At 37.6% G+C, this 18056-nt stretch overlaps 4 protein-coding genes across 7 annotated transcripts; 2 read left to right on the top strand and 2 right to left on the bottom strand.

The window, feature by feature from the left end:
* Positions 1–1042: 1042 nt before the first annotated feature.
* LOC140759402 (uncharacterized) lies at positions 1043–3596 on the top strand. 2 transcript variants are annotated; one of them, XM_073095956.1, is made up of 3 exons: positions 1043–1244; positions 2595–2795; positions 2888–3596. In XM_073095956.1, the coding sequence occupies exons 2-3, from the start codon at positions 2715–2717 to the stop codon at positions 3398–3400; spliced, it is 594 nt and encodes a 197-aa protein (XP_072952057.1). In that variant the 5' UTR covers positions 1043–1244; positions 2595–2714; the 3' UTR covers positions 3401–3596. The 2 variants fall into 2 exon arrangements, with proteins under 2 accessions (XP_072952057.1, XP_072952058.1); XM_073095957.1 differs by lacking the exon at positions 1043–1244 and adding an exon at positions 1261–2211.
* A 527-nt stretch (positions 3597–4123) lies between these two features.
* LOC140758797 (casein kinase II subunit alpha-2-like) lies at positions 4124–8225 on the top strand. Its single transcript, XM_073095099.1, has 10 exons — positions 4124–4515; positions 4969–5098; positions 5381–5575; positions 5681–5838; positions 5991–6081; positions 6197–6262; positions 6694–6776; positions 6918–6981; positions 7073–7141; positions 7842–8225. The coding sequence occupies exons 1-10, from the start codon at positions 4241–4243 to the stop codon at positions 7899–7901; spliced, it is 1191 nt and encodes a 396-aa protein (XP_072951200.1). The 5' UTR covers positions 4124–4240; the 3' UTR covers positions 7902–8225.
* Positions 8226–8560: 335 nt separating this feature from the next.
* On the bottom strand, positions 8561–10506 carry LOC140758798 (uncharacterized protein At2g23090). Its single transcript, XM_073095100.1, has 3 exons — positions 10310–10506; positions 10176–10216; positions 8561–8872 (listed from the first exon to the last, which is right to left on the bottom strand). Exons 1-3 carry the CDS (start codon positions 10380–10382, stop codon positions 8753–8755), a joined length of 234 nt encoding a protein of 77 aa, XP_072951201.1. The 5' UTR covers positions 10383–10506; the 3' UTR covers positions 8561–8752.
* Positions 10507–10912: 406 nt separating this feature from the next.
* LOC140759778 (uncharacterized) lies at positions 10913–16575 on the bottom strand. 3 transcript variants are annotated; one of them, XM_073096429.1, is made up of 8 exons: positions 16193–16575; positions 14649–15503; positions 13694–13779; positions 13057–13191; positions 12295–12482; positions 11925–12093; positions 11658–11750; positions 10913–11367 (listed from the first exon to the last, which is right to left on the bottom strand). In XM_073096429.1, the coding sequence occupies exons 1-5, from the start codon at positions 16520–16522 to the stop codon at positions 12338–12340; spliced, it is 1551 nt and encodes a 516-aa protein (XP_072952530.1). In that variant the 5' UTR covers positions 16523–16575; the 3' UTR covers positions 10913–11367; positions 11658–11750; positions 11925–12093; positions 12295–12337. The 3 variants fall into 3 exon arrangements, with proteins under 3 accessions (XP_072952530.1, XP_072952531.1, XP_072952529.1); XM_073096430.1 differs by having other exon boundaries at positions 11658–11747; XM_073096428.1 differs by lacking the exon at positions 11658–11750.
* Positions 16576–18056: the final 1481 nt, after the last annotated feature.

The raw sequence follows: 18056 nt of genomic DNA, 5'->3' as shown, positions 1-18056 counted from the left end.
CCCTGGGACTGGGTACGCTTGCTTAAAGAGACCTCTGTCATTACACTAAGGACAAAATTAAGCCTTGCCTTCTCCCAAAGAAATGGGTGGATTTGTATTCTTGTTGCAATAATGCACGCAGAACTGTTTGTTAGTCCTTGCTCTCAGTGGAGCTTTTACTAGGTAGTTTTGTGTTTGATTAAATGCCTCTGAGATGGTCTTGGAGGTGGGCCCATACACCGTGTGAGTGGATGAGCCTTTTTTCTTGAGGCAATCATAGACATATAGGAGTATTATTTGATCAATTTGCACTAGGAGTCCGAGGTATATTATTTTCTAGGATCTAAATTTTCATTGGTTAGAACCAATAATTAACATACAATGCGATTTTGAGGCATGCTGTGTTCACCTCATGTCGCGATTTCTTTTGCCATACTGAGGTGGCAATAGGAGTGGTTTCTTTCATTGGCCCCCCTTTCTAGCAAAGAATGCTACTTTTTCTGACCTCTAACTGAATCATTGATCTGTTTACCAATTTGAACAAGAAACCAACAAACTTGATTGTTCAGCCTATCAATTTTGACTCGGAATGGCCCACTTTCCACAGAATGCATTGTGAACCAACAAGATGTTTTCCTCTATAATTCTCAATTTTCTTTCACATTCCATCTATTTCTGGATCATTAGCAAGTTAAGTCCTATTATGAGTATAATAGTCAAAGAACAAAATCATATTACACAAGTACATAAGTTTGATAGTATATTAGTTGAGAGAACTATGCAATGATCATAGAGTTCCAGTAGACATGTGGTTTACCATAGCAGGTTTAACTGTCATGTTTGATGATTCTCTGGAGTAGTGCAATATAATTACCCAATACCACATATAATAAGTGGGTCCTCTTATTTTACTCCTGCTCTTGTTGACACTGTCTGAGGCATCTTTCCCCTCATGCACTGAAATGCATTGACTAATGCACTGGGATTTGTTTGGCATGCTTATAGACTCTATTAAACTATTCTGCAAGGTCTTGTGAGGGGGAATCTTTAAACCCCTACCTCACTATGTAGATAATTAGATGTTTTCTTGTCTATAAAAGGGTAGCTGTGTCCTTAGTAAGGGTGTGATCAGACTGGAGATAGAAAGTTCTCCACCAACGCAGTTCTCAGTGTTTTCTACTTTTCTATATGAGTGTTCTCCATAAATGCAGTTCTTGGTTTTTTCTCTACCTTTAGCAGCTGATATCTGCCGCAGATGAGCACAGGTCAGAACGCATTCTTTTCTCTGCTCTTCTATTTAGCGTTCAGCTTTCTAAAACATTTCTCAGAGGGTCTGCTATAGTGCCTGGAAACTGTGCAGAGGTTTGATCCTAGAGGATTGAATTGAACGATGCAATTTGATTCTTAGCTTGATTTTGATTAAAGTTTGTATGAGTGAGATTCTTAGAAGTGGTTACATATTCTTCTTGCATGACTTTCAACTTCAGAGCATAGGGGTGAGTTGCATTATTATATCCCCTTGGGAATTTATCTATGTATCTGTCAGTATATAAGTCTTTCTTGATCTAGTAGTTTCGCTGATTCTCCTTCCCTTTTTATTTTCTCAGATGAATAATCTTCTTCACTGCAGATTCGATCTTTTGTTATCTTTTCCTCTTCATGAACTGAAGCAGGCAGATCCTGCTACAGTTCACTACAAATGTTTTTAAATTTTCTTGGTTGTCTCATTTTTCCAAAGTTCTGAGTCTATTAACTGATTATTAGACAAGGAAAATAGTGCAATTTCACTGGCTTTCTGCTAATCTGATGTAAAGAGTGTACTTTCGATGACATAATGCTGAATTTCGTTTCACGATAAGAGTAGCAGAGGAAGAACTACCATCTAAAAGATATGACACAAGCAAAGTCTGGTTCGTCAGTGACACATTCCAAGTAGTGTAGATTTTGTGCTTAAATATTCATCTTAGTTGATCTAACTAGCAGCCTTTTCATCTTAATTTATCAAGTTCTTTCTTCATGGGAAATGCGCTATCTTATGAACTAGTTCTATGCAAAAGGCAACTGTAGGCACTATATAATCCATGTAGAGGGTGCTACTTCGTGCGATGATCAAGGCTTTTCCCATGTGCACCAGTGCCACAAGCTTGAATCCAAAGAATTCTCTCCTGTAATTGGGGTAAAGCTGCAAGTATCTTGTCATCCCCCTGATCCCACAGTAATGAGACCCTCATGGTATTATTTGATCCTTTCCTTGTTAGGATACGCATCTAGAGGAAATTTTATGTGATTGTGATGTTTATTAGATATAGGAAAGTGGATAATTAAAGCTGGAGAGCGCCTTTTCCTTCCTTTTTCCAAAATGATTCGTCTAAGAGTGACAAGCACACAACTCCTCATGACTGATTGTTTAGATATTTCACTTATCACATATTAATCAAACTTTCACAATTCTTGATTTCTAACACTATTAAGGGTGGTCTGCCAATGCTTTTATTATCTTGTAATTTGTCTGGTGTGGTGTGTTGTTGCTGTCATGTGTATTTTTGTAAAGCATCTGATCAGTTATTACATAATCAATGTCGTTTACCCATAATTTAGAATCTGAATACGTGCAGGGTGAAATCAAACTTAAGATATCAATAGATTCTGGCCGTGAGAATGCAGTGAGATAGATTCAATACCTTCATTGCACAAATCAGTACAAAATTTCTAACAAATTAGCCTCAAAGGAGCCCATGGAGCAGTCTCTGAGAAAGTATGACAGGGAATACATGAAGATGGCCATGCTGAAGCATGAAGAAACATTCAGACAACAGGTAGCCCTCCAACATACTACCTACAATTTGATTTCAATATTTCATGCAAGCATATAATCTCTAATTATTCTACTACTTGTTTTCTGTTTTAGGTTCACGAACTCCATCGTTTATACAGAGTTCAGAAGCTACTGATGAGGAATATGAAGAACAAAGAGCTAAAAGAACGAAGGATGCCTGTCTATTCTCAAAGTGAACTCACTAATTGGAATGGAGCAAACAATAAGTATTCATGTAATCCAGGATATAGAAATTACAACCCGGGTAAGCCTAGTTCTGCGCTTAATCTTGATCTACCAGCAGATGAATATATAGGAAATGCTGAAGAAGACATTGAATTGGAGCTCACTCTGGGCATTGGAAGCAGTGGGAAGAAGAGAGAGGGAACTCCTTTTACTTCTGATTCTGGCGCAAGCTTCTCTTCGTCTTCAACGGAGTCTGGGGGCCTAATGAGCCATGAATGGGGATTACATCAGGTGAGAGATGTGAGCAGTGGCTTCCCTTATGAGAGGACAATGCCCTACGATGTTGGAGAAGGAGTGAGACAGGATGGTGTTAAGCAACCAGCATGGTTTTTCCAATGTCTGAGTCTTAAGATGACATGATAACTCTCTTTAATTGCAGCCAATGTAATAGCTTTTTACTACATGCGCATTTGTGGCTTCTTTAGTAGAAGGTAAATTATAAATCATGAGAGCCTCAGCTTCCTTTGTTCATCTTCTAACTACCTTATGATTGTTATCTATTCTAATTTTACATCTAGACTCTGAAACTCTAGCCAATTTTTATATACACACTTATTTATTTATTGTGGCACTTTAATATTTCAACTACCTGATATCTCTTATTAGCTCCGATGTTAACAAAAAAACATCAAATTATTTCGAGAGCCTAACACTCGTCACATAACATTTTTAATAAAAGAAATCTAATGAATAATTAACATGAAATAGCTTTGGAGTCCAAGATTCATTTGATTACTGAAAAAAAATACTAAGAAAAATACATATATATATATATATATATCACAAAATTTTACTAGCTAATAATTCACAAAGAGAACGTACAATCATCAACTCAACATGGTTTACTATAATTTTAGGGATTTTATTGACATATTAGTTCAAAGAAGAATTTAATAGAAAAAGAAACATTAGTATGATAAATTTTGCTTAATTTTCATGCCTAAAATGCAAATTAAAGAATTTAAGTATTCATTCCGCATATTTTTTAATCTTTTGCGTGCCATTAGGACCTTATAATCAAAGTAAAAGGGGGTTAATTGGATGGATGATCCAAATATATATATTCCAACACCGATAGGATATTTCTCCTTTACAAAAGTTTAGAAGAGATTCCCCAAAAAGTAGTTCCATCGCTTGCAATAATGCAAACGGAACCCTAATCTTTTCCGGAGGGGCTTATAACGCAGTAGAATGAATTGAATGAGCGTTGCATTCAACCATCTCTCCGTCATCGTCTTAGCCCTAGCGTTCGCGCTCTTAGCTCTGTCTCCTCCTCCCGTGGGGTCTCCGCAGCTCCCGTCCCCTACGCCTTTGATCGACGCCGATTTGGTCGCGAATCCGGCCGGACGCGTCGAGATCTTGGATTTCTTCAAGGTCGGAGATAGATCGATGTCGAAGTCTCGCGTCTACACCGATGTCAACGTCCTCCGACCTAAGGAGTACTGGGACTACGAGTCCCTCACCGTGCAATGGGGGTAAACCCTAGTCCTGATTTGATCTTGGTATCTTTGTTGATCCTTTTGTATACTTTTATGAAATTAATGGAGCAACATGAGCTTTGAGCTTTTGGAATCTGTTCTTTCGTCGATATGTCGATATTTCGCTGTACTTTTATATCTTTGTTTCCTTGGAAGGCGAGAATTCGGGTTTCTAGTTGTTGTTTTGAAGAAGCTTTGACGTCGTTTAGGTTACCTTAATCGCATCTTTGATTTCTCGATCGAGGAACTTCTTAGGATAACTTTTGATATCTTTGTCTTGGCAGGCTCCTATGGTTTGATTTGCCTCAATTGGTCTTTTAGCCAATTGTTCACTTAACATAATGAATGGAGGAAATTTGTCACTTTAGATCGTTCTGGACGTCCGATTTATATCACTGGATTTTCATAATTATTTCCTCTTTGTCATTTATTATATCTTTCTTCAACCAGTGACCAAGATGATTATGAGGTCGTCAAGAAAGTTGGAAGAGGGAAATACAGTGAGGTATTTGAAGGCATCAATGTACCTAATAACGAGCGATGTGTCATTAAGATCCTTAAGCCCGTGAAGAAAAAGAAGGTAATGGTGAATCTTCATTTAAAATAAATCAGTATGTACTTTTCTGATTTTGCACATGGCATTGTTATATATATGTTTAGGCAATTTATCTTCAGTACCTAATCATTTCTGTCAATATAGGATGGTATGCTTATACAGGTTTAGTCCAAATTTTTAGGAGCCCATTTTTAGTCAACTTAATTGTTCTTCCTGCAGTAAGATTTTCTCTAACTGCATAGATCTTGAATCAATACGCCCAAGCTGTCGATTTAACTGACATGATCTTTATTTGTCTTTTTGCAGATTAAGAGGGAGATTAAAATACTTCAGAACCTTTGTGGAGGCCCAAATATTGTGAAGCTGCTTGATATTGTGAGAGATCAGCATTCGAAAACTCCTAGCTTGATATTTGAATATGTTAATAACACAGATTTCAAGGTTTTATATCCGACGTTGACGGATTATGACATTCGTTACTACATCTATGAGCTTCTCAAGGTCTTTTCTGCCTCTTCTGTCTTACCATTGTGTGAAATGGATGAAAATTATTTTGAAGTCTTTGGAAAGAGCTTGAGACATTTTGCTTTTCCTGTATGGCTGCAGGCTCTAGATTACTGCCATTCACAAGGAATTATGCATCGAGATGTCAAGCCCCACAATGTTATGATAGATCATGAGCTCCGGAAACTCCGTCTAATAGATTGGGGTCTTGCTGAATTTTACCATCCTGGCAAGGAATATAATGTCCGTGTCGCTTCGAGGTCAGTTTGGACTCGATCTACTTGTGGTGCATTACTGTTCTCATTAAGATACCATTTGTGCACTACTCTAAGTATATTCAGCTCCTTTCCTGCCTTCTGTTATTTGTTGGATTCTTTGACAGAGATTTTGACCTTCTGTCTCTTGTGTGCAGGTATTTCAAGGGACCTGAACTTCTTGTTGATTTACAAGATTATGACTACTCATTGGACATGTGGAGCCTTGGATGCATGTTTGCTGGCATGGTATTTATCCTGGCCTCAGTATTGTTGCAGACTTGCAACACTTTGTTTGTTCTGATCTTATCTGATGATTTTCATAGGTAATATATGATGATGGTAATTGTGTTGTTGGATGTAGATATTTCGGAAGGAACCCTTTTTCTATGGCCACGACAACCATGACCAGCTGGTTAAGATTGCCAAGGTAATATCACATTCACATACTCTTGTTGCTTTTAGTGCTAAGAATTAAGCAGAAAGCTGTTAAGCCATTTTTCTTTAACTTCTTTTTATTTGTCCGTATGCTATTTAATCAGGAAAATGTTTGTTGTTAATAAATGGAAATTGACATGGTTTTTGTTTGCCGTGTATTTAAGTTTGTGGTGTTAGCATCTCAAAACAATTTTGTTGATTCCAGACCCTTATTTGATTTCATTAATGTTGTCAACCTTAAGATGTATTTTACTTGGCTGGTCATTTTCTAAAGGCAAGGAGCTGCTGTTGTCAGATGACAATAGTAGAATGTTGTATTCTAACATTACTTTAAGATATATTGCTCTTTAAACTTCTGCATGGTTTACTTGAAAGAAAGATCAATTTCCAGCATGACTATATTTCTTGAGGATGTTTTCTCAGGTACTAGGAACTGATGAGCTAAACGCTTATTTAAATAAATATCGATTAGAACTTGACCCACAACTTGAAGCACTCGTTGGAAGGTAACATCTTACCTTGCTATTAAGGAACTATATAAATTAGTGCTATCATTTCAAGGATATCTGGTTACTCTATGTAAACTAAGTCAGCAACCACAGGCGGTTGAGCAGCTCATGATACATTATTCGACATATGATATGCAGGCATAGCAGAAAACCTTGGTCAAAATTTATCAATGCAGATAATCAGCATCTTGTTTCTCCAGAGGTATTAACACCCTCTTCCCACTTAGTGCACCTAATCTAGGAACTTATGATAGGAATTCATTGGCATGATGTTGTGGATATGTGGCATGCAGGCAATAGATTTTCTTGATAAGCTTCTTCGGTATGATCACCATGATAGGGTCACAGCAAGAGAAGCTATGGTAACTCAAATTCCATTTCTTATCGAGAAAATCTTCATTTTATGCGCCATTCCACTTCTGCTTTAGTTTAGTTGCAGTTGTTATCAATTCTTGCTCTTTATCATGTTATATTCCTTTTGACTCCTGAAGTAGCAGTCCCATTTGGAAATTTTTGTTTGTGCCATTTTCTTTTTCTCCAAGGTTTTACATTTAAGACTGGGCAACAGATCCTTAAAAGAAAACTATGAGAAAGCAAACCATTCTTTGGAAGTGCTTTGGTCTTGCACAGTTGTGGAATAGCATATGTAAAGCAATTGGGGATAGAATGCAGTTTTATCTCCAAGGAGCCTAGCTAGAGAACTGACTTTAGAGATAAAGAGCTGCATACAGTGCTTGTGGTAATTGGAAGATAGCATTATATCTTCATGTCATGGTCTTGAAAACCTTTATCGTGTCCCATTAGCACCGACGAATCTGAAGGCGTGGAAATTCCAGACATGCTAAATCTCCCGATTATAGAGCTTATATGGATATCTTACTTGGTTTGCAGGACCTTGCCATTAGCAGCAAATCTTCATTTTGCTATTAGGAGCTCGCCTGGGACTGCTCATTTGAATGCCCTTGACTTTAATTGCTTTATCAGTTTTCTCTAATATTTACCGTTCCATTTATTTATGTTTTTCTGTTGTGAATCCTAATCATGAATCCGTTACACTTACAGGCGCACCCGTACTTTCTTCAAGTGAGAGCCGCAGAAAATAGCAGAATTCGGACACAGTAATTTGAACTTGCCTATTGTAATTTCCGACCTATGTGCTCCAACCTCTCTCTTCGCTGTCCTTTTCTCTTTTCGGAGTAAAAGTCTGCAGACAACCTCTCTGAGCTGTCGAGCAGTTAAATTGCTGCTTATTCGACTAGTTTTAGTTGCTGTGCCAGCGCATTTGTTGTCTGTATTGGTGTGTGAACATATCTACTGTTGTGTTGCCTACAGCTTGTTCTAATTAGAATTCCTCTATTGATGGCTTGTACTTCCGTCAAACCCTCATTATGTTCTCATTGTTCTCCAACTGACGAGATAATAATTCTATAGCTCGTTGCAACTTCATGTGCTTCTACAGCATGAATCTTTCTATTTTTTTTCGTTTTATTATATTTGTGGTAATTTCATATTTTATGTATTGTAAAGGTACCAGTGCCACAAACACTCGTTGATAATAAGATGATGTGTCGGGAGTTGAAATTTTGTACGTTCATTTAAATGAAATAGTTAAAATGTTCAACAACTAAAAGTAAAAATTATAGCTCTACAATCTTAATTTTACTGCATCCGATAAATGCATGCCTATCTTTGCTAATCGGTTATCAGTTAAGCATGCACAACACTGGACGTAACACTTCTTTGCAAAAGGAAAGAAAAGAAAAGAAAAATGCAGAGCAAGGTGAAAGGATAAAAATAGAATGCAAATCCACTATCATAAGAAGTTGCACAATGAGCAGACGCCTACATAATGCAAAACACAATTAAATAATAGTCATAGCAGATATATTATGCACTCTCAGGATACTAGGACATATCATATGTACTGTAAGTTAATTAGATGAAATGATTCCTTCTAGCTCGGCGCCACTATTTTACTTTTTAAGGTGGGGGAAGCACTGTTCGACCGCGCTTTTTGGATGCTTTGCTTCAGCATGTTCCCTGCACTTGACTTCTGATGTTGTGCAGATGAATGTTTGCATGCACACCTTACACTGCATTCAGTTAAAGATGGATGAGACTACATTAGAATTTAGAAACACGCCAAAATACACAAGGTTAAAATCACAATATTAGTATATTACAATAAGCATGAAAGTCGGGCATCATGGCTGAATGCTGCAAAACTATGATTTAATCCATGTTAAAAACATACACTATCCATAATTTCCTCATATTTCCTCTTAACTGTGGATTATCATAGCCATACCGAACCACAAAATAAAGCTATTATGGAATCTCACCCAGATGAAATCGATTGACATCATTGTAAATTCCTCAAGGAAAGATACAAAGAAAGACCACACGATTTGAAAGTCTTCTGTCTACTTATCAAGTGAAACAATACATTCACAAATGCATGCCTATCTAGGTGAGTGAAACAATAGATACACATATATTGATTGAATGCTTGATGCATCACCAAAGTGTGAGAAACATCCACACCTATTAAAATTTGATATGAAGAAGTACAAGTCATGGTCAATGATTTGCATTTTAATTTCTTTAATCCTATGTTTCAATTCATACACTAGCACTCAACACTATCAACTTTGGTTCCAGTGAATGCATCTTTACAGAACATCAGAATTGCATGATTCTTTTAATTCTAGACACCTACCTTCCAGTTGTATCACTTGTATGTCACAATGTCACATGCAAAGAATGAAAGACTAACAAAAAGGATGTGTATCTTTTTTCTTAAAAATAAACTAGCAAACAAACAATCCATTCGCTAAGAGATTAGGATTATTAATGAAAACCATTTCTTCAGTTTTTTCTTCATAAATGCACGAGCATGATTACAACACAGACTTTTGCCGCATGTGGAAAGAAAGAGACCCTAAGGATTCATAAACCAGCCAACTGGTGCCCCCTGCAAACAACAAAACTGAGATCTCTTTACTAGTCTTTGACCAAATCACGCTCAAATTAATGGTCCACAAATTACTATGAAGCTATCAGCTCTCAAAAAGATCCATAGATCAGTAATTCGTTCAGATGTGAGGTTCCTCCATTTTGTACGGTTATTCTTAATTTCATATTGCATATAGTTAAAGAACTCGTCCTGCTAACTATTTCCGATCTTGACTAGCACCAACGATCCCTCACACCTAAACTTGCTGATTCCACTAATAAGTGACAGATCTACCAAAATCCAGTAATCCACCCTGATATCCATAGGAGTAACCGGAAGATCTAAAACCCTAGACCACCTCTAATATCAGAATCTTATCGAAACAAGCATGAGAAGAGAAGAGGAAAGCAGGAGAAGGCGTAAGGAGATCGAAAGAGAACCTGGATCGTCATGGCCTTCTTGTTGGTTTCCAACTGACTCCCTGCACACCAAAACCGACGGATCTATGAGAAATAGGATAAATTTTACAAGATCGACAGAGAGGAAAGGTTAAGGATCGAGATCGAGATCGAACCCTTGGAGGCCTTGTTCTTCTCCAAGTTCTTCTCGCGTGCCATCTTCGACTTCTGGGCATTGCCGCCTCCCATCCCTTATCTCTCTTTTGATTCCCTCCTAGGGTTCTTTCTCTAACCCCTTCAGTCTCGATCGTAACAAGAGAAAGAGGAGAGGAGAGTCGTAGAGCGACCACAGGACGATGCCGAAGTGGAAGGCTCCGAGAGGCTATAAAAGCGCGTGGGATGAGGGGCTCGGACAAGGATGGGATTACAGAGTTTGAGTGAGACTACAATTGTAAGTTTCCTTTCCTTTTTCTTCTCTTCTCCAATTATTGCAAATTTTGCTCCGCTATAATTTATTTATTTTTTATTTTTAAGATAAATATTTCAGTCATTTGCACGAAAAAGCTTCAAAATAGTTTTATTTATTTATTTGTTTTGCAGAATCATCCTCTATTTTCATTTTGCTTTGTATAATCAAATGTTTCAATATGACAGATAAAAAGATAAAATTAATCTTTCTGTTACCACGAGCTTTTATGTATTATATTTTTGCCTGTAATATTAGCATTTAATAATGGTCGAGTTTTAATTCAATTTCAATAAGCAATTCGTCATCTGCCTGCATATTTTAGTCAAATAAACCTATCCAAAACCATTCTGACACCAATAACCAATACTTTGTGCTGATTGCACAAAGGAAGTGGAAAGGAAGAATCTTTATTTACAATTGCGTACGAGACTTGCCGTCTCATGAAATAATTAATCGTCTCGAAAAGAAAGGCTCAAATAAATGAGGATGGTTGGCGATACTATTCGTGGGGGACAAAGAGACAGGTGTCCACGAGTCCACACGATATTGGAAGAAGCGTTTGGTTGTCCTCCACTTCATTTATTCGAATAATTTGGAGCAAAACTTCGCTTTGCTTCCAAAAGCTTCAAGGCTGCTCTCAATTAAGTCCAGTGGGAAGGATTTTGACTTCGATTAGGACTAGCAATAGTAACATCCTGGGTCCGGTCGGATTGGATGAAACTTGGGTCACACTCAGATGCACCTTTCTACTATTCACCTGTCACACTGTTACAAAAGGGCAGGAATTAGAGATCCATCCATGAGTAATCAAAGAATATTAGTATGAGTTTTAGTGAAAGACTGGTGAAAGAACAATAGATTGTGAAAAGAGACTTCGAATCTTCTTTCATGCTGAGAATTTAGAAAACATGTAGACATGCAATGTCTACCTATCAATTAAAAACATATAACTTCTGTTGATATCGTGCGAATCTATGAGAATAATTTAAGGTAAGGGCAGAGAATCTTAGTTCAACAATCAACTCCCTAAAGCAATGTCACAATCTTAAATGCACCTGGAATCATGCGCAGGCACTTTGTATATTGCTCCTAGCGTTCCTTTCACATGAAAAGAGTCAAAGAGAACGGCGGGGCAAAGTAATCCCCTGCTAATGGAATGAAAAGAAATACGACATCTAAGTAAATGCTCTTCTTTTCTATAGTGCACTTGTAAGAGTGCCAGAATGTTAAAAGCACAAAAAAAGAATATGAACAATGTGCTCATAGCATAATAACAATGAGTAGAAAGAAATTGCTAGGGAAATTGGGATAGTGTTGATTACCATCTGCTGGCTTCTAAGAGTGGTAGAAAATCATGCCATGTACAGCATAACAGACTTTCCTCTGTAACTTGACAGGAAAATTACGCCCCAGTTGAATGAAGTCTGGAACCCTCGGCATGTGACATAAGAGTTATACAGGATAAGCTCCACCGTTCCCAAATCCACCAATCTGGAAAGGTACGTCGCAATAATCGTCAACCAAATGTGAGGATCCACATAAGTTGCAACATAGAATAGTATATAACTAAAAGTTGCAAAGTTTGCTAGCTTCAATGTCTCCGAGGTATGCAGAAGTAGATAGATATGGTGGCAATTCCTGACAGGAACTAAAGTGAACTCCTGAAAAGTTTCTTATAACTCAAGCTTTTACCTTTCTTCCAATGTCTTCTCTCCATATCTCTGAATTGGCCCCATTAAAAGAACTTCTTACACCAGTGAAGAATATAATAAAGGTTTGATTTAAAAAAATTCTTAACATTCCATCTCCTTCTCTTTGCCTCCTCGAGATCTAATGATCTATATGCCAGAGCCAGCAAATACATTGCAGGATGTAGTCTCCTGTAATTGCACATTTATACGGTAATCAATCCACAATATCCATCAAAATCTAAGGCATGCTTTTGATTGAAACTTCACTTTATCTCATAATTTATTTCCAATAAACTTTTAGTTCAAACTATCAGATACTTTTGAAGAATAGTCATTAGCAAATAACAACTTCCAAAATTTTAATAACTAAACTTCTGCAAGATAACTTGGCAAATATACTTAACTGGTCAGACAGAAGAAAAGAATAAATAGTATATAATTAATTATTTAGTCCATTTATATTTCCAAAATATACTTAATACTTTTGAAGGATATTTACTAGCTGTAGTATATTTTTTTAAAAAAATACTTAGTACTTTTGAAGCATATCATTGTCACCTATGAAGAGAAAGTATGTGATTGGTGTAAAAAACTTATGTAGTATATATTGATTTTGACTGAACAAACAATTTATGATTTCAGCTGGTTGCATTATTTGCTTATTTACTATATTTCCTAACTCAGGAAAGGTCCCTGATTTCGTAAGAACAATGAACCAGGGAAATTACTTATATAAATATTTACTATTGTTTATTAAGCTTACTTTTCAGGATGTTCAATGAAACCATCCCACTGCCTTGGCGATGGGACAGTTTTCCCTTTCTTGTCTCTGCCAAATGTTTCAATATACCAGCCACCAACATCATGCATATAACAACGAGGCTCAAAAAGCCAATATCTGCAAAAGCAACACAGGAGTGATAGTTAGAAAGGGTGAATCTACTGAGACTTACAGAAAGCTGGCAGACTTCTCTACTGGTGATTACAGACAGTGCCAAATCCTACCAATTCTTAAACCCACTGATTTTTAGTCAATTGAAAGAATGCTCATGCAACTTTTCTCCTACGAGACCAAAATAAGCTATTCCATAGAAGCAATATTTACCTCTAAACAATCTCCAGATAGCAACTGATCTAACAATGATTAATGCTTGAAAACATGAAAGAGTAAGAGGCAGTTTTCATATATTAAGCAAGCAGATTACAGATTCTGTAATACTACTTGCTAGAAAGAAAAAAAAATCAATCAAATACTAAAGTAGGATAAAAAAACTACCACTGACCAACTACTAGTACCTAAAAACTAGTGCTCTAGATGTAAAGCCAGTCTACATAACAACAATCAACAAAAATTGGCCAAACATATCAAGAGTGATACGATATAAGGCAAACTAGTGTACCTGCTAGGCGGCAAGCGAGCTCTACTACATCGACATTCACAATTTGAAACTTCACCTCCAACTTGATACCAGTGCATGTGTTTTACCTGTGAAATGAAGCAGTATAACTAGACGTGCAACATAGCAGATTGGATGAGTATAGCCATCCTATCTCTAGGCACAAACAACAATTACAAAGTTTATGGTGGTAATTTAGATCTGCACATTATTCCCTATTCTCTGAATTAGACATAAGAAAAGAAGGGGTTGATTGAAGTATCAGGAAACCCAAGCACATCATTAGTGCTTTGTGTCCTAGTCTATACACAAGCTAAAGGAGCTAAGAGATGCAATAGATACAAAATAAAAAAGATTTGTTAGTTCAGTTCCAGGACAGGCAAATAAAATATGAATCATAACCAGAGTGGACCATCTAACGGTAAAGAATCTTGTTGCAGGTTTTGCGGCAAAGTAAAACTTTTAAGGTATCAGCAGAACATGCATACTATAAACAAATATTTAAAGATACTAGACGATTTATAAAAGCAAGCAAAGATTTAATGAAGACAATGTGCACAACCTACAAAGGCATCATAATTGCACAAGGCTCCCACCAATGTGGAGCCTAGAGAGTGCAAAAAGTATGTAGCCTTAACACCAATACTAGGCAAGTTGTTTCTATTAGTAGGGCTGTGCCACCACAATGCCTGTGAAGCCTCATTGTCAAACTTACTGATGTCCTCCTATGAGACTGAATGCAGTGAACAATTTCAAATTATGAAATACACATATTTCCAAATTAAAGCATTTTTGTCATATATATGTTATCATAAGCAATGTCTTAAGCATCGTCAGGAGTAACAAACTTTGGGCCTGTTAGGACATTGTAGCTATGGGTTTAGCAATAGATAATAGCTAAGTATGTATCTAGAAAAGTATGTCAAGTTATTTGATCCGAAGAAATGATTGTACAAACCATCAATGTCCTGTGGTTCATAATCACATGAGTTTCTGTACCATGTCCATTGTAAACAGAGCAGGAACCTTCCTCTCCGGTGCTTCCTAGTCCAGTTATGGTGCCCAGATGGATACATGATTGAGATGGACCATGCGAAACTGATTCATTTGGAGTAAGAAAGACATGTATGTGGTCTTCAGAATCAGCAGTTGGTAAATCAAGGCATTTGCATGTAGGATTCCTTGTTGCAGTAGCAACAACTCTTCCACAGAGATGCAATTCAAGATCCTTGTAAACATCTGACTGGAAGTTACCATTTTGTTTATCATCTTTCTCATGAATATCTACAGTACCTAAAGGTACAGAAGCTTTCTGTCTCATAGTATGCCGAGGATATTGAGAAACTCCGCGCATTATGTGATCAAAAGGTTCTAGTTTCTCATGGAAACCATGTGATAGCTCTGGAACATCATCTGCAACATAAATAATACCAAACAAATCACGCCCTGAAACCAGGTGCAATAACTCAGAAGTCTCGTACACAGACCGTTCCTCAGCTTCAAAACAATCTGGGAGGAAATCCATAGATTCAATTAGGGGACCATAATACGCAGCACGTATTGCTGAATAAAGTTCATTCTCAAGTTTATCAAAATAACTCGAGCCTGTTGCAACTTTTCTCTTCATAATTATGTCATCAATTACAAGCCTATACAACTTTAGCCACTCAACGACGTTACTTTCCCTAGTGATTACAATAGATGAACTTCTCGTGTACATAACCGAACCAGGTTCAGGATGCTTCTGAGTTGTCCTTCTCTGAGTAAATAGATAACCGTCGTAATGGGCTCTCTTCTGAGAATCTGATAGAATCTGTGCCACAATGCAAGTGACAATGAGCAAGGTTTCATAAATTGCTGCAGCAAGTAATCAAAAGCATTGGCGAGTTAAAAAAAACATAAAGAGAGAAACATATGGTGCAATATGTGTTGTTATTCATGTTGACATACACCCGTTACCTCCACACCATAATGAAATACGCAAAAACAAGTAACCAATAGCAAAGAACTATAAGTTGTTGATGTCTTCATATGAGGAAGAACGACATAAAAAAGACTCTTTCTACAAATTCAGATGAAAAATATTGTGCGGTCTGATACTTTCATAAACCTTTCCAATGAGTCTCCTCAAACCCAACTCTTCCTAATAGAACATTGATTAAATGAAACATCTTGCCACCATCCTGTTTAATCTTCCCCAACAAAATCAATTCCATCCACTGCATCAGTCTAGTTCTTAATCATCAAAAACAGCAGTCTAAGCCAATTCGTCCATTCTCTTTAATCCTTTTTATTGAAAGGTACAAAAAGAATAAGGTCAAATCCTCAAACCAATTCAAAAGACCTACTTCATCTAAAGTTAACCATGATATAAATTCTCAAAAAGAGTATCCATCTGACATCGCACAATACAATCAAAAATAAGCAAAACTAGCTGAAGATTCTAAGCAAGGGAAGCATCGGATTCCAAAATCTAAATAACAGCATAAGGGATAGGGATACTTCATAAGCGGCGAGGATCTGGACGAAGCGTCCCGATGCGGCGGCGTGGCTAATCGAGGAGGCGGCCAAATCGGGGTGGGTCACCTTCGCGAGCTTTCGGAACGATGCCTTGATCTCCGCCGCGGAGCTGGTCTCTGACACCCCTAGCACTTCGTAGGCGCTCTTGCCGCCGAAATCCTCATTGCCGCGGGCGGTGTTATCGGTGGTTAGTGCTCGAATTCCTCGGCCATTGGAGCTAGGATTCGTTAAGCGGGAGACGGAGTGAATTGGTGCGATGGCCTCGGGGAGGAGGAAGTAGAGGCGGTGGAGATCTCTCGCGCGGAGCGCCATTTTCCTTTCCCGGGGATGGAGTTAGCTCAACGACGGGTTACATGAAATCTTAAACACACCCACCCGTCTACTGGGCTAAATTTGAGTCTGAATATATCCAGACTGCAATCGAACTACAAATTTGGTCCAGTAAGCAAAGGAGACCAATACTGGGCCCAATTAGCCCATTAGTACGAATAGCCTAACTTGCATTATAAGCTTATGTATCGCAGAAATATGTTACATCTAATAGGACGCTTCCAAGTCATGGCTGTAGTGTTCCAACATTCGGGGCTGCAGACGATCTGTTACCATACATAGGTGAACCGTGATCAAAGGATATAATCTTATAATAATGTAATTAATTTTGGGCGGTGCGGAGTATGGAGGATGGAAGCCTCGTAGAAATTGCATGGGAGCCGACGCCAGCGGACTAAGTGCTGATGAGTGAAGCCTGGGCACTCCGCTAGGATTGAGGATAGCTACGGCTTATGGATATCGTAGATTATAGGTGTATAGGTGGAGTTGACTCCTCCTTACTTGCCTAAATTTGCTCGAGAAAGACCGAGTGCCCGTAGAGGATCAAGTTGATAATCATTGAGTGTCTTAGGCTGGGTAAGAGTTTTACAAAGTTCAGTATGGCTCATTTATATCGGGAGGGGAATAGAGTAGCATATTAGGCAAACACCCGATAGGTTTGGTTGAGGAACTATAACCTCCTCTATTTTGACAGCTCAATGGCTACGAGTTGTTTAGTTTCAGGTGGACGTGGCTTCCTTTGATTAAAAAAAAAATTCTTATAATAATATAGTCTAAAAGGTTGGTTGGGGATCAATTCCAACATTAAATAATTACTGTGGAGAAAATTATTTGATGGTTTGATAGCTTAGCTTAATAACTCGGCTCAGTTGATGACTAAATGATACGGTTGACTTGGAGTAATGTCTCAATAGCATTTAGTTCGAAACAATAGTTCAACGACGTATATGATTTGAAAACTAGATTGCATAGCTTAATAGATTATATTAGTTAAAACTTGGTAAAAACTAAGTGCTTATATTTAGTTTATATCTAGTATTCAGACTCTTGGACGATAAAAAAAATAATTATAATACCTTTAAGCATTATATATATATATATATAAAATTCTAGGCTACCTTTCTGTATGCTACACTCACTACTCTAATATATTTTTTCTATCACACTCTAGTAATTTAATTTAATTTAATTATTAACCATAGTTTTTATTACCTGTGCACTAACGACAAATTATAGTTTTTATTACCTGTGCACTAACGACCTCCCCCTCTCAAAATAGCCTACTTTCTTTAACACAGGCCTAGTTGACTGAACCTATTGTGTTAAGGAGCTCATCTGGGATCGCTCCTGGGATGAAGATTGTCAAAAATGAAATGTTTAGTCCTTCCCCAAGTGAGAGAATTCTCTCTACTTATCTCCCACTTAGAGAAGACCCGGATAGGGTGGATATGATCTCTCCATCCCTAGGGGAGGAGAGTTTATCCTTTGCTTCTACAGGGTTCCCCAATTATAGCTG

This window comes from Typha angustifolia, chromosome 4, assembly GCF_048772165.1.
Source record: "Typha angustifolia cultivar Huaian chromosome 4, ASM4877216v1, whole genome shotgun sequence".
Taxonomy (NCBI): domain Eukaryota; kingdom Viridiplantae; phylum Streptophyta; class Magnoliopsida; order Poales; family Typhaceae; genus Typha; species Typha angustifolia.
Note: the sequence above shows the minus strand (reverse complement) of the source record. Positions and strands in the feature narration are given on the sequence as shown.

Bases quoted from the DNA above. Each gene is read 5' to 3' on its own strand.
- LOC140759402 (XM_073095956.1), top strand. From the start codon at position 2,715: ATGGAGCAGTCTCTGAGAAAGTATGACAGGGAATACATGAAGATGGCC. The intron at 2,796-2,887 runs GTAGCCCTCCAA...TTTCTGTTTTAG, and splicing joins AAGAAACATTCAGACAACAG to GTTCACGAACTCCATCGTTT.
- LOC140758797 (XM_073095099.1), top strand. From the start codon at position 4,241: ATGAGCGTTGCATTCAACCATCTCTCCGTCATCGTCTTAGCCCTAGCG. The intron at 5,576-5,680 runs GTCTTTTCTGCC...GTATGGCTGCAG, and splicing joins ACATCTATGAGCTTCTCAAG to GCTCTAGATTACTGCCATTC. The intron at 5,839-5,990 runs GTCAGTTTGGAC...TCTTGTGTGCAG, and splicing joins AATGTCCGTGTCGCTTCGAG to GTATTTCAAGGGACCTGAAC.
- LOC140758798 (XM_073095100.1), bottom strand. From the start codon at position 10,382: ATGGGAGGCGGCAATGCCCAGAAGTCGAAGATGGCACGCGAGAAGAAC. The intron at 10,217-10,309 runs GTTCGATCTCGA...TTTGGTGTGCAG, and splicing joins GAAGAACAAGGCCTCCAAGG to GGAGTCAGTTGGAAACCAAC. The intron at 8,873-10,175 runs GTTCTCTTTCGA...AACTGAATGCAG, and splicing joins AGAAGGCCATGACGATCCAG to TGTAAGGTGTGCATGCAAAC.
- LOC140759778 (XM_073096429.1), bottom strand. From the start codon at position 16,522: ATGGCGCTCCGCGCGAGAGATCTCCACCGCCTCTACTTCCTCCTCCCC. The intron at 15,504-16,192 runs GTATCCCTATCC...ATTGTGGCACAG, and splicing joins AGATCCTCGCCGCTTATGAA to ATTCTATCAGATTCTCAGAA. The intron at 13,192-13,693 runs GTACACTAGTTT...TTGCTTTTGCAG, and splicing joins GCTCGCTTGCCGCCTAGCAG to ATATTGGCTTTTTGAGCCTC.